The sequence below is a fragment of the Pseudophryne corroboree genome, chromosome 8, assembly GCF_028390025.1.
Source record: "Pseudophryne corroboree isolate aPseCor3 chromosome 8, aPseCor3.hap2, whole genome shotgun sequence".
Classification (NCBI taxonomy): Eukaryota; Metazoa; Chordata; class Amphibia; order Anura; family Myobatrachidae; genus Pseudophryne; species Pseudophryne corroboree.
In genome coordinates this window covers 314,743,756-314,756,679 of record NC_086451.1, presented here as the reverse complement: position 1 = coordinate 314,756,679, position 12,924 = coordinate 314,743,756, and the positions used below count along the sequence as shown (strand labels likewise).

At 37.9% G+C, this 12,924-nt stretch overlaps 1 protein-coding gene across 6 annotated transcripts in view; it reads left to right on the top strand.

Annotated features, from left to right (window-relative positions):
• The window catches only part of AFF2 (ALF transcription elongation factor 2), a 741,379-nt gene that overhangs the window by 449,671 nt on the left and 278,784 nt on the right, over positions 1-12,924 (top strand). For 4 of the 6 annotated variants that reach the window (XM_063937398.1, XM_063937399.1, XM_063937397.1 and 1 more), the window contains 3 exons: positions 9,040-9,126; positions 11,099-11,135; positions 11,978-12,029. In XM_063937398.1, coding sequence (XP_063793468.1) covers positions 9,040-9,126; positions 11,099-11,135; positions 11,978-12,029 — 176 coding nt within the window. The remainder of the gene's footprint in view (positions 1-9,039; positions 9,127-11,098; positions 11,136-11,977; positions 12,030-12,924) is intronic. The other 2 variants (XM_063937401.1, XM_063937400.1) reach the window with 1 other exon arrangement.

The window sequence follows — 12,924 nt, the reverse complement described above, 5'->3', positions numbered from 1 at the left end:
TGACACTGAGGAAGCCGCCGATGCTCTCGAGTAGGCGGGGAAACGCGTCTGTCAGACACTCTCATACAGACCGCAGCATTTTGCACATCAACTGGTCGGTGACTGCTAACACCCCGAAGGCGCGGGGTTGTGTATGCCTTCTCTGCTGACAAGTTCTATAACCTCTAATAAGGCTGACGAGGAAATATTCCAGCCACACGGCCAGCCGCCGGGAGAATAAGAAACGGCGAGTGACATATGAAGTGATTCCCCTCCAAAGTTAACGGACAGTGACGAGAAACACTAACCAGGAGGGACGCCGTATGTATGCTTGCAAGCCGGTTAACAGAAGCACTCTGTACGGTACACAAATTTCAACCTGATACATAGTAATTTCATTAGTTACAGTTGTAACAAAATTTATACGAACTGCCTTAATGGAACTGTTCAGCTGTGAGGAAAACTGTGGTTTAGATCATTACTAAACTACCTACTTGGCGTCAATATTTGTTTAAGAGATTGCTAATTAATATAATTGATGCAATAAGCTGCTAAACATTTTTTCGTATATACATGGACTTGTGCAGACAGATTGGAGCTGCTGATAAGAACTCAGTACAATGAAAATTTAAATACTTAGGAAATGTGTTTTGATTATATGCCAGTATTGTTTATACTATATTGGAAATAAGTCTTTGTATATAGCCGGCCGGCTGATATTAGATTATATAGAATTGCATGTATACAATAATAAGTTTTTTTAAAAAAAATTTAATATAATAAAATCTACATTGGATTTGATAAGCGCACTCTCATATTGTATTTTTTCTAGTTAGAGGGATGTTTTATTTAGGTTAAAAACAAAACATGGAGATTGGGTTTCTATTTTACTAGATATGTGAGATGCAAAAAAAAACAAAAAACATTACTAAATGTATTGCCTACTCTCCCAGAACGGGGCTACAAGGAGAGTAGGTCACAAACTTACTAGTACAATTGTCAGGATACAATTCATAGCAAATTGCACCATCATGGCAGTGTGATGCCACAACTCACTGCACTGCATCATTATAGGGTGAGGCGACACTGATGCAATTTGCTCAGTCCCCCACTCACACAGTGACACCAAGGCGTCACTGTTCTGTTTATTTATTTTTCTTTCTTTTTTTAACTGTTTTTACTTTTTTAGCAATTATTTTTTAATTTTAGTAAATGAAAGGAACTGTGTATCCCAGCAGCAGTTGTGAGTCTCCTCATGTGGGATTATTGGGGATGTGAGTCTGTTATGGTGACAAAACTCTACTATGTGAAACAAAGTTCACACATCCTAATTGCTTAAACCAGGACAAGTCACAGGAGACACCAATATGTTTTCTGTATTTACAGCACTAGTACATTAATTATGAACTGAATCCAGTAACTGACACAACAGATGCTGTTAGAAATCATAGCCTCACTTTTCCTTCTTCAATATTCCTTCTAGGAATGCCCTTCATTAATAACCTTCTGCTCCTCTACATAACAGTAAAGTTATCCAGCGTTTCCTCATTCTGTACACAGTTCTAATACCTTGGAATGGAAAGCTCAAACTGGGCTCCGCTATGTATATGCCAGAACCGAACATAGTGAGATCAGACTGGGGGAATTGGCATCATCAGGTTCCCAGATTTAGCTATGGGACCTAGTGATGCTTCTCATAACAATACAAAAATAAAAAATTTGGAAAAGCAGAGTATGCCCTCACCTACAGACCATAACCCTGATGTGCCTGACTTGTTTTCATTTAGCCATCCTTATGGTATGGAAAAAAAAGATAACTGGTGTTATAAGTACACTATTATCTTAACATTAACAAGCCCTTCATAATCCCAGCTGCATTTGTAAAATTAAACTGCATTTCCACTTTAAGAATTGTTTAAAAAAGTATCTGATCTCCCTATCCATCTATAATGAGTGTACCCTCATCAGGAGGAATCTCATGTTTCTGTAAAGGTGGGTACACACTAGTAGATATATCTGCAGATCAATTGATCTGCAGATATATCTATGGACGGATCGAGCAGTGTGCTGTGCATACACACTGCGCGATCCGTCGGGGACTGACGTCATGAACTGGTACACGCCCGCCCAGTTCACCTGTCAATCACCACCGAGCGCCGCAGCATGTGTACGGGTGGTCGGCCGACCGCCCCGTACACACACAGCGACGCGCCAATATATCGGTAGACATATTGGCCGTCAGCTGTGCTGCGCGGCCGACGTGATACGTCTGTGAACGACGGAGTTCACAGACGTATCGGCCGTACACACTGGCCGACGGTCCCGCGATATATCGGCCGTTCAAGAGAACGGCCGATATATCGACCAGTGTGTACGGGCCTTAAGAGGGGTTGTCTGATAGATTCAGGTATTCACAATTGGGAGCCAGTAATCTGTTGGCTTCTGACAGTCTGGCCCAATCTCTTAATACTACTGGTTCATTTCTGAAGCATAATATCATGTAAAATCCCTAGCATATTAACCAATGGCATTGGTAGGTTATGTAGCTTAAATTAACTGATACACAGATAAGGGGAAGAAGTACTGTAGCATGTCAAACAGTACACTGCACTGATATCTGCATATCTGCTCCTCTTTTCTGAATGCCCAATTTAAGGTCACTTAATCATGGGGGATGGATTTTTTTTTTAACTTGTCCAGCATACCTCCCAACATTGGCCAAGGCTAATTTGGAATTGATGGCATGTCCGTGCTCTCAGTCTACTTTTTTTTGTTTAAAAATAAAAATTTGATAGTCTTTTTATGGATATACCTTCCAACCTCCCATAAATCAGGTCAAATGTACTGGTCCATTTTGTATATCACTCTGTATATAAAACTACGAATGCTTTGTTGATTTGTTGCAATTAAAAAAAAAAAAATACTTGCTCTCATAATGAAGATATTCTGGGATGCCGGCACCGGCATTCCGAGCAGTGTCGGGATTCTCGCATTGGTAGCTCGACCACTGGGATCCCGACCATAGGGATCCTAACCAGATCCCTTTATTCTCTATCATCATTTAGCATACTTTATTTTTATATTACGTACATAATTTTTTAGTATAGGAGGAATGCTGAAATCACAGAAGCACAATTTGTTGGATTTGTAAAACTAAAGACAGATTTCCTTTTTATAAATTCTAAAGAAGTTTTTCTTTTTTATAATGCACTCTATACCAGAAAATGTCATGTTTCACTTATCATATGCCAGTGATTAATTTGTACTTCTATCTCGGGGAACAAACAATTCTGTGTGTTCTATAAAGCTCTGTCTTCGTAATGTCTACAAACTCAGCTCATCTCCCATAGGACAAGTAAAAAAAAACCAAAAATCTCTTGTGGTTATTAAAAAAACCCACATAAATTGTACACTTCCAATGACGGAATTCTTTGAACCATTCAGCCTTGGCAACTATTTTAATATCACTTTTTCCTAAACTGTAGAACATTATTGCAGTTGTCGAGTGTCAGACACTCTTAAAACTGGGCATTTGAAAGGCTCTCTTTTGAAAAGCTGAGCCAAGAATCAAAGCGCTGGATTTACTAATGTGTCTAGGCCTCTTTAGCAATGGTTTCCTTTGTGAAATGTACACAGCTACTTTAATTTACAAAGGGGCTTTACCATCTTTGCTTAGTTAACACTGAGGCATACTATGAGCATAGCTCTATAAAAATAACAATTAATGGTAAGGTTAAAGTTGTGTGTATACTATGGATCTTTATTTGATACATTGATTGTACTTTACTTAAATACATATAAAGGATCTTGCAGCTTATACCATCTTCAAAGGAGTTAACATTGTAAGATGTTACATTATACAAGTGTACTTCTTCATTCTACATGCTATTTGGGCAGCTGCGACTGGTTTGCCACAAATAACGTGTACACGGGTGTGTGTGTGCACTTCGCATGCATCTGCAATCCATATGATCACACGGTTAGTATGCTCCCGTGTGGCTGCTCGCAGGACCCGTTCGTGGTTAAGATCAGAACGGCCACATCTGTATATATGTATTTCAATAAATGAAATGCACAGGTCACATTTGTTTAAAACTACAGTAGGTGCAATAAGTGACTATTATTCATACATGTGCAATGGATTATTAGCTTTTCTAATAATGATTTATATTCACTGTCTTCTGGTTGCAGATTTGGCATTCAATAAAAATACAAAATACAAAAATTAAATACATTTGATTATTTGTATTATTTTTATTTAAGAGTCAAAAGATTTTAGTAATACTGTCACTGTTCTTCTTAAATAGTCAAAGCTAGCTTTCTATTGCTGGACATTGCCACCACCAATGATACTTGGCAAAAGTCAAGACTTGTGGTAACCTTTGTTAAATAGCAAAAAGGAATTCATATTATTTTTCTGTGGACAAGGCTAAAGCCTCCCTGAGATGGTGATAGCATTGGAGGACAACCGGTAACAAAGTACCACCAATGTCATTACTAAATTTGCATTAGGTTGATTTCCCATACTCTGCATTTGGAATCTATTGCAAGAGATTCACTCACCTTTGATAAATTGGCCCCTAAGCACTACATGCGTATGTATGTGTAAATGAGAACAGTGCAGGGTTGCTATTCAGCTGTCCAGCTCTACCTAAATAAACCAAGCTAGACCTGAAACACAGTACAGTATGACTGTGTCTGAACTGACTCATTTGCAGGAATATAAGAGGACATTTAAAGTATGACAAGTTTTGCCAAAAACCTATAGCTATTACCGCTTCTTGTAGGGTATCCAGATCTTGATAATACAGTACATATGTTGTCTGTGACCACAGAGCCATCTTTCAATGCCCAGAAAATTCATCACTGCAGAGTAATTTTAAAACACTTATTCAGACACATTTACATTGGTTTCAGTACATTTTGTGCAGTATGAAATATTCAGTATTGGTTTGTACCGTACTTCAATTATTTCCATTTAAGGTTCACTCTGTAACTTCATGTACTTTTCTCCTGCAAGAAGTAAATACATAAATCTACTTGAAATCTTTGCTTGTTTCTGTATGTACCTGAGGGTTTGTAATAAGAAAACATTGCCTTCCTAAATGAGCAAAAAGAGCGTGACCAACTGCAACAACTAAAGCATATGCTACTAATTACCAGTCGTTTGAACATTAGGCTGAGAGGGAGATGCCTACATTACTTCATCTAAAAACTTTGTTAACATGGGAGCCAATGAGTTGCTGGATTTCAAGAATTTGTTTAATGTTTAGTATGACAAAAATAGCTTTTTTGCCACACTAATCCAAATATCTTGTGCATCAGTTAACATGATTTTAGAATTATGTAAAGTTCAAATAATGTGGAAATAAATCAAGGTCTGCTTTTATACAGCGATTTGACATCCACCCAAATTCTGCTTTAAATCATTACACATGTTGAATACTATTTGGCCTGCTTAAATTTTAATTTACAAAAATCTGAGCCTTCTTATAAAAAAATAAAAAGGAATAGTACATAGATAAATCTCTTGCAATGTGCTCCAAATGAAATACATTAAACAATTAAAATAATATTGTAACTATGGGCCTAATTCACATTTGTTAGCTAATGGGCAAAACCACGTGCACTGGTGGGGCAGATATAACATTTGCAGAGAGAGTTAGATTTGGGTGGGTTATTTTGTTTCTGTGCAGGGTAAATACAGACAGCTTTATTTTTACACTGCAATTTAGATTTCAGTTTGAACACACCCCACCCAAATCTAACTCTCTCTGCAAATGTTATATCTCGCCCCCTGCAGTGCACATGGATTTGCCCATTAGCTAACAAATTTGCTGCTGCGATCATGTTAGAATTAGGCCATATATTCATACAAATATCAATAAAAATATATTTAAAAAAATGTGATTTATATTTTTAAAAAACTTTTATTATGGATTTTTTGGGCTCATTAATGCCATATTTATTTGGTCTAAATTTATTTATATTTCTTCTTCAGTTATTGAGCACAACCGATATGCCCTTTATCCAGCGCTGTAACAGAGTGGCCTGCTCTGCCCCTAAACCCATGACATCATAATGTCACACCTCAGGGGTAGCTGGCTCTGGGAAGTAGAACACTGCAAAGGGCATCATAAGGACACCCCAGGCAGCTCCACCGGCTACAGGGTTGCTGCCTGGAGCATTCCTTGGATGCTCCGGGCAGCTCTGCAGTAGTGCTACTGGCTTCTTGGTGCTGTTCCAGGCACCGTAGGGTGGTCAGCAATGCAGTGCACCCTGTGTGACGGCACCACTCACACAAACCTAGTTACGTCCCTGATTATAACCAGGGGTCCCAGAGGGTGGTGGTGTTTGGGATGGGGCCCGGGTTTGTCAAGATTTCATAAATGCACCTTCAAGATGGTGCAAACATGTCTCTAGTATCTGTGCTTTTTACGATGTACCGACATTAATGACTTGAGTGTTTCATAAAACATGTGCACACTTTCACTATACTGTAGAAAATAGCACTAGTGACGAAAGCACGAGTCACATGGGTTTGAGCCCACAATATGGCTGTATTGTATAAAAATGGTAAAATATTAGTATCAGTAGATTCTCATATTTACTTTGATTATATGAGGTCATTCATTTTATACCACAGATTACCATGGGATCCTTAGCCATCTGATGAATTGTGGATCTTACCTAATCATTCCTCTTCTCTTAGTAGTTGCTCTAATTTAAAGAGATATTCTTTTTAAATCAAGAACATTTACAATTCGTATATATTATATAATCAAAATTGAAATTACACAAGTGACACTAAAATAAAAGAACAATTTGTACATGTCTGGAAGTACCATAAATTGCTTCTTCTGAATTTAGGGCCATTTAAGATCCATTAATAAGACTTTAAAGTAATCAATAGCATTCAATGATGATGGACAAGAACACTTGAATGTGATACTTCAGTCAATTCAGTGAAATCCACAGTGTAAATCTGTAAGTCTATTATTTATAGTTGTTCACACACAGGAAAACTCCTTCAGGTCACCAGCCAGGTCACATATTTAATACTGATCTTTTATGTATGCTTTGTTGTGTCAGAGCGTGTGTGCCTTGCTGATAGTACTGGTATGTCTTTAATGTAAAATATTAAGTAATTGCAGATATATCTAATGTGTTGTGGTCTCTTTGAAGATCTATTTTCCATTTTAATTGGGAAGTACTGGGAAAACATTAATCATTTAACATTAAATGGCCATAATAACTTTAAATAATTCTCTATGGAAATAAAGGTTGGTGAAAGTATTAACAATCCACTCTGAAAACCATTTGCGCTGTTTGCTAGGGTTTAACGAAGGCTTCCCAATTTTACCATTATTGTGCCCATTCAATTACTATAGTACTGTTTCATTGGAGAGAATTAAATAGTGTTACATTGGTTACAGAGGACATTGGGGAGATGTATGAAGCAGTGAAAAAGTGAGACAGTGGAGAAGTTGCCCATGGTGACCAGTCAGCATTGAGGTAACATTTATCAAGTGCATTCTATAAAATAAAATTAGCAGCTGATTGGTTGAAATTGGCAACCTCTCCACTGGCCCACTTCTACACTCTTTTCACTGCTTCATTTGAGGGGTGTGCAGTAAGCTTCTAGATGCACAAAATGTATTATATTTACAAAAGGAACATTACATTGTTTCAAAGTATTTGCCGGAGGAGTGCTCAAACCATTTGGTGAAGCAACTGGACCAGTCCGAAGCAGGTATGTCTTCTACATGCTAGATGAAGGTCTTCACTGCAGCTTCCAGTGACTCAAACAGATCCCACACATCTTGCAGTTACAAGGGGCCAGGTCTGTAGTGTCAGCAGATGACCAAGCTCCTGGATGTGTTAAAGGGCTAGATAATCCATAACTTTTCTGGAGTTGTGGGCAGGTGCATTGTCACGATGGCGAAGGGCACTAAAAGCGTGCGTTCTTGGATGCACTTTTCAAATGACTTCCAGCACTTGTGGCAGGCATTGGTTAATGTACCATTCCCCAGTGACAGTGTGCTGCTGCACAAGTGATACAGTAGCTACATGATCATTCTTGGCCAAAGAAACAGCCATTATCTGCTTGGCCATGCTGCACTCACATCTGAAATTTTGTGGCGGCCCACCCTCAACTGGGGTCCACTGAAGATCCAGGATTCATTGCCACTGTTGATCTTTCAGACAGAGTTTGAGTGGCCACCATCAAACCTGGCCAGCATGTTGTGGCACCAAGTCACCTGAGCCTCCTTCTGTTGATGGGGCATCCAGCATACAGAACCCTTGCCCACGGCAAGCTTTTCATGGAGTGTCAAGTGGATGGATGCCTATCTCCTTCTCTGACTGGGACAAGGTCAACCTGGAATCCACCTAACTATGGCCTACATGGCAGCAATGCTGGCCTTTGTGATGGCAGACACAGGTCGGCCTCAGAGCTCATCTTTCAGGGACCGTCCACTGTGCCAAAATTCTGTAAATCAGTCAAACACAGTGGTTCAGGATCATGCTTCCTTCCCAAAAGCAGCTCACAGTCAGTCAAAACTCTCCTCTTGTAGTCGTAAAACAGAATGACACTCCAGTGGCCTCTGTTGAGCTTTATGAGTTTGTGAAGGAAGTAAAGATGCTGACTTCTTTAGTGGGAAGTGCTGCTTATATACGGTTCTGTTCCTTGACATTTCACAAGAACTTTAGTCAGAGATTACAGTTCACAACCAGACAGTCAGATCGTGTCTACTCAACCTATGCACTTGACATCCAGATATGTATTGCACACCCCTCATACTGTACATCTCCCTTATGGTGTTCTAGAGCATAGATGTGAAAGCTATAGGATACTAAATGGTGTCCTGGAATCTGTTGGCTATTTGATTGTTAGATATTCAGTAAATTATACTCAGATTCTCCTATTTTGAAGTTATATTACAATGATAATCTGATATTTGCGATCCTATATTAAAAAGCAGTGTTCTAGACTACAGAGTTTGCGATGTACTGTTCACATCCACCTCATTTTCTAAAGCTTATTTTCTTGCCCAATAGGAAATGACCCATTCTTGGCCCCCTCCTCTGACTGCAATCCACACCCCATGTAAAGCTGAGCAGTCAAAGTGTTCAATACCCAGCAAGGTAAGTTCATATCACTAAAGTTAAGATACAGGAAGGAAGCTACCTACCGCCCTCCAAATACATGCACCAAATATCCTACTTTTATCATTATCCTATGAGTTATAGAATAATCATAAAAGTGCTGGTCCGGCAATAGAGAAGAGGCAAATTAATTTTGCCAAACACCTTAATATGGCAGTGGAGGGGAGTGTAAGATGGAGGCCTAATCAAAGCCACAGTCTCTTAGTTGTGGCTTGTGACAGGTCCTTCAGGTCACTCTGTAAAAGAAATAAAATCTAATGCGGTGAACTGTACTGCCACACTTATCAATATATTGTTTCATCAGTGAATGATATATCGCAAGTGCATTGGCGGGTGTGAACACCCAATATGTCTGTGAACTACGTCATTCATAGACATATCAGGTTGGCCCTGCAGTGCAGCTGATGGCAAAATATCTTACAGATATATTGATACATCTGGCTGTGTGTAAGGCCAACCTACTAACTGCGCGATAGGTCGGTTGCAGCAGCCATTGAATATGACGTTACAAGTGTGTAGGCATGTTCAAATGGCTTTGCGGGTGGCCTCTCTGTTGGATAAGTGTGTACCCTGGATTAGTGGTGTGGCAATGTAGTGGTGTGGTATTGTAATATTAATGCGTTATTATTTTAACCCTCCGTCAGACGCACCTCTGGGACTCCTGGGTTCAGGTGCAGTGCGCCTGACAGGCGCCTGTTAAACAAATTGTCATTAGCACCTAATTAACTAAATTCTAATACTCTTAAAGTGGTCAGTGACCTTCTTTAGGACGTACAAAGAGAGAAATCATAGGTTTTACGGGCCATTTCAGCAGAAAATCTGAAGCAAAAAAGAGAAAACATGAACATGAGTATAAGTTTGGGCGCAGTGTGCCTGAGAGGCCACCCTGGACAAATCTACATACTTCCACAAAATATCCTCAACCTTTGTAATTTTCATTCATAAAATGAGCAAAATAAACAATTAATAGATGAAAATAAAAATAAAAACGAACCTTTAAAAGTCGGAGGAGTTTGGGCGCAGTGTGCCTGAGAGGCCAGGAGGGCCACTACTACACTCCACGCAGGCGGCGGGAAAACTGACTAGGGGGATTTCGAACAGCACCTATAGATAGGAAGGTACTAGGAGGGACAGGCCAATGTGCGGAGAGGGGAGCGAGAACAGCTTTGCGGTGCCTGTCAGGCCAGCTGCATCTGACTGAGGGTTAATAACGTGTTGTGATATTGCTGTGACATTTAAGTGCATTCATTGAAGAATCAGTTGCATGCAGCTGTTTGAAACAGGCATTCACTAATTACCAACATAAATCTAGCAACTACATCACCGCAATCACTCTAGTGCTTGCAAATGTAAGATAAAACATTTGGGCAATGTATTAATTCTATTGCATATCACCCTATCTATAGAGCTATTTTGGTCTGTATAAAGTTGTCCGGACTTCTGGAATTGTTTATGTAGCTATGATAATATAATATAATATATAATAAATACATAAATAAATAAATATATATTAAAACAAATTAACTGTCAATTTCATAATCTGCAAGTGATCTAGTGATTTTTTTCACCAAAATAAGTCAACAGTTGAGATATTGTATGGGATTTGTATTATTTATTTATTTTACTGTTAAGAAAATGTGGATAATCTGTACAAAATTATATGATCAAAACACCAATAAAATTGAGTACAAATACAATTAATTGGGTATAATGTTGCTGAAATTTGTGACATAATGTATTTTCTAAAATTTTACAGTATAATGTCCTTTCACATCTTCGCTATTTATTGTTATAATTTAATCCCCACTCCATTCTTATGAATTTTAGATAAGGTTAAACATGTGATTGATAGAGGGAGATAATACACAAGCCTCTAGCTATGTGACCTAAATCTTTATATCTAGATGATATGTGGATTACTGTTTTGATTTATTTATGTTTATTTTTACAGGACTCTCAACATCTGACCTCAGGATACAGCATACAAAGTATGTCTTTTGTTCACCTAGATAATCATATTGTATTGCCTTACAATACAATTTGCACTACAAGATGTTTTATTAATAGCAAGTAGAATACAATGTTACCTTTTCAATCAGTTAAATAAAAACTAAGCAATGCAATTTTGTTTTGTACTTTATAATACTGTCATAAATTGACACATTATTCCACTGATCCAACTTAATTTAATTGATCTGATTTTTTACCAAACTATAGTGGGGGACTTTTATGAAAACTAATGCAGTGGAAAGGTCATAGTGACAAATCAGGTTCCATTTAATTTTGTAAACATTCTAGAAAAATTGTGTTTTTTGCTATGGACAAATTTTTCCTTTGCATTTTTATAAATGTTATCCACTTTATTTGTTTTTATAGCATGACAGCCCTATGTTTGTAAAATGTAAATAATAAAATAATTTTTCAATTATTTTCTATATCAACACTTTACTTGGTTTTAATAAAACTCTTAAAATGGGGAACAATTGTTTTTTCACTGTGCCACAATCACATTTTCTCCTATCAAAGGTCTTTTTTTCAGTCTTATTCATGTGTGATAACAATAAACCCTCTGGCAGCTGGGGTGTATAGCTTAATTGAAAATAACATTATTTAATTATGGTATACCGCAATAGTTGTATTACCAAGTCAGAAGGTCCTAATGTTATAGAACAGAGAGCACGCAAAGGGAAGACAGTCACAAACTCAAAAGGAAGACAGCCACAAACTTCTAGATTTACTCTTATATAGATGAGTAGCATAACATTATTTAGTGTTTCCTTGTATATGGCCAATCATCATATACATGTATTAACATTTGTTTTTGTCCTAGAACGATGCGATGTTACAAGCAAACCAGCAGTGAAATCCATCCCACAAAAGTCGTGAGTTATTTTATTACTATTTTAGTAGTGCTGCTATTTTCAGTTTCACTTGTTTATTTTTTACTCGCTTTGATTATGAAATCCAGAAACTGTTGCATTTTCCAGGTAGGTTCTGACACCATCAGAAATGGGATTTTAACAGTAGATAATAATCTTATGTAATCCTAAAAAAATAGAATGCAGGTGCCAGATAAATACTAGAGATGGGTGAAAATTTCCACCATTTCCAAAAGTCTTATTTCAGTAATTCTGAAAAAAACAAAACATTATAAACATTAACCATAAACATTTAATTAACTTAAACCTGATAATAACCATAAACATATATTAGCTAAAAACTGATAACTCAAGATAACATCAGACTATCAAACAGTGTGATAGCTTCATCAACAATAACTGTTTAAACAAGAAACGTTTTTAACTCAATAATTGATTAATATGCAGATGTGCCAGCTGTCATCTTATATCCATAAGTTGCATGGTTATGGGCGCGCCAACAAATGGATCGCAGCCAGACATGAATAGTCGCAATTGCTGCACATTCGCACATGTGGCCTGTTTATGGGTAAGATGAGAGCTGGCACAACTGTACATAGATTGTGTAGATGGGTAGTTACCATACTAAGTCAGAAATTGTTAATTTATCAATTGTTAACTGTATAATATGTGCATAAAGATACTATAAGTTAAGGTTACCAGGGAACAAATCTTGAAGTGTCAGGCCTGATCCAACATATACAAAGGCATCATAGTCATATAGCCAAGAACTACTGTACAGTATCATTGCTGGAGGTATTAGAGGGAAAACTACAGCAGAATACACCCCAGAGCACTCTCCCAAAGCACACACTTGGCTTCCTAGTTTGTTGAATTGGGTGGTCTTCAGTATACCGAC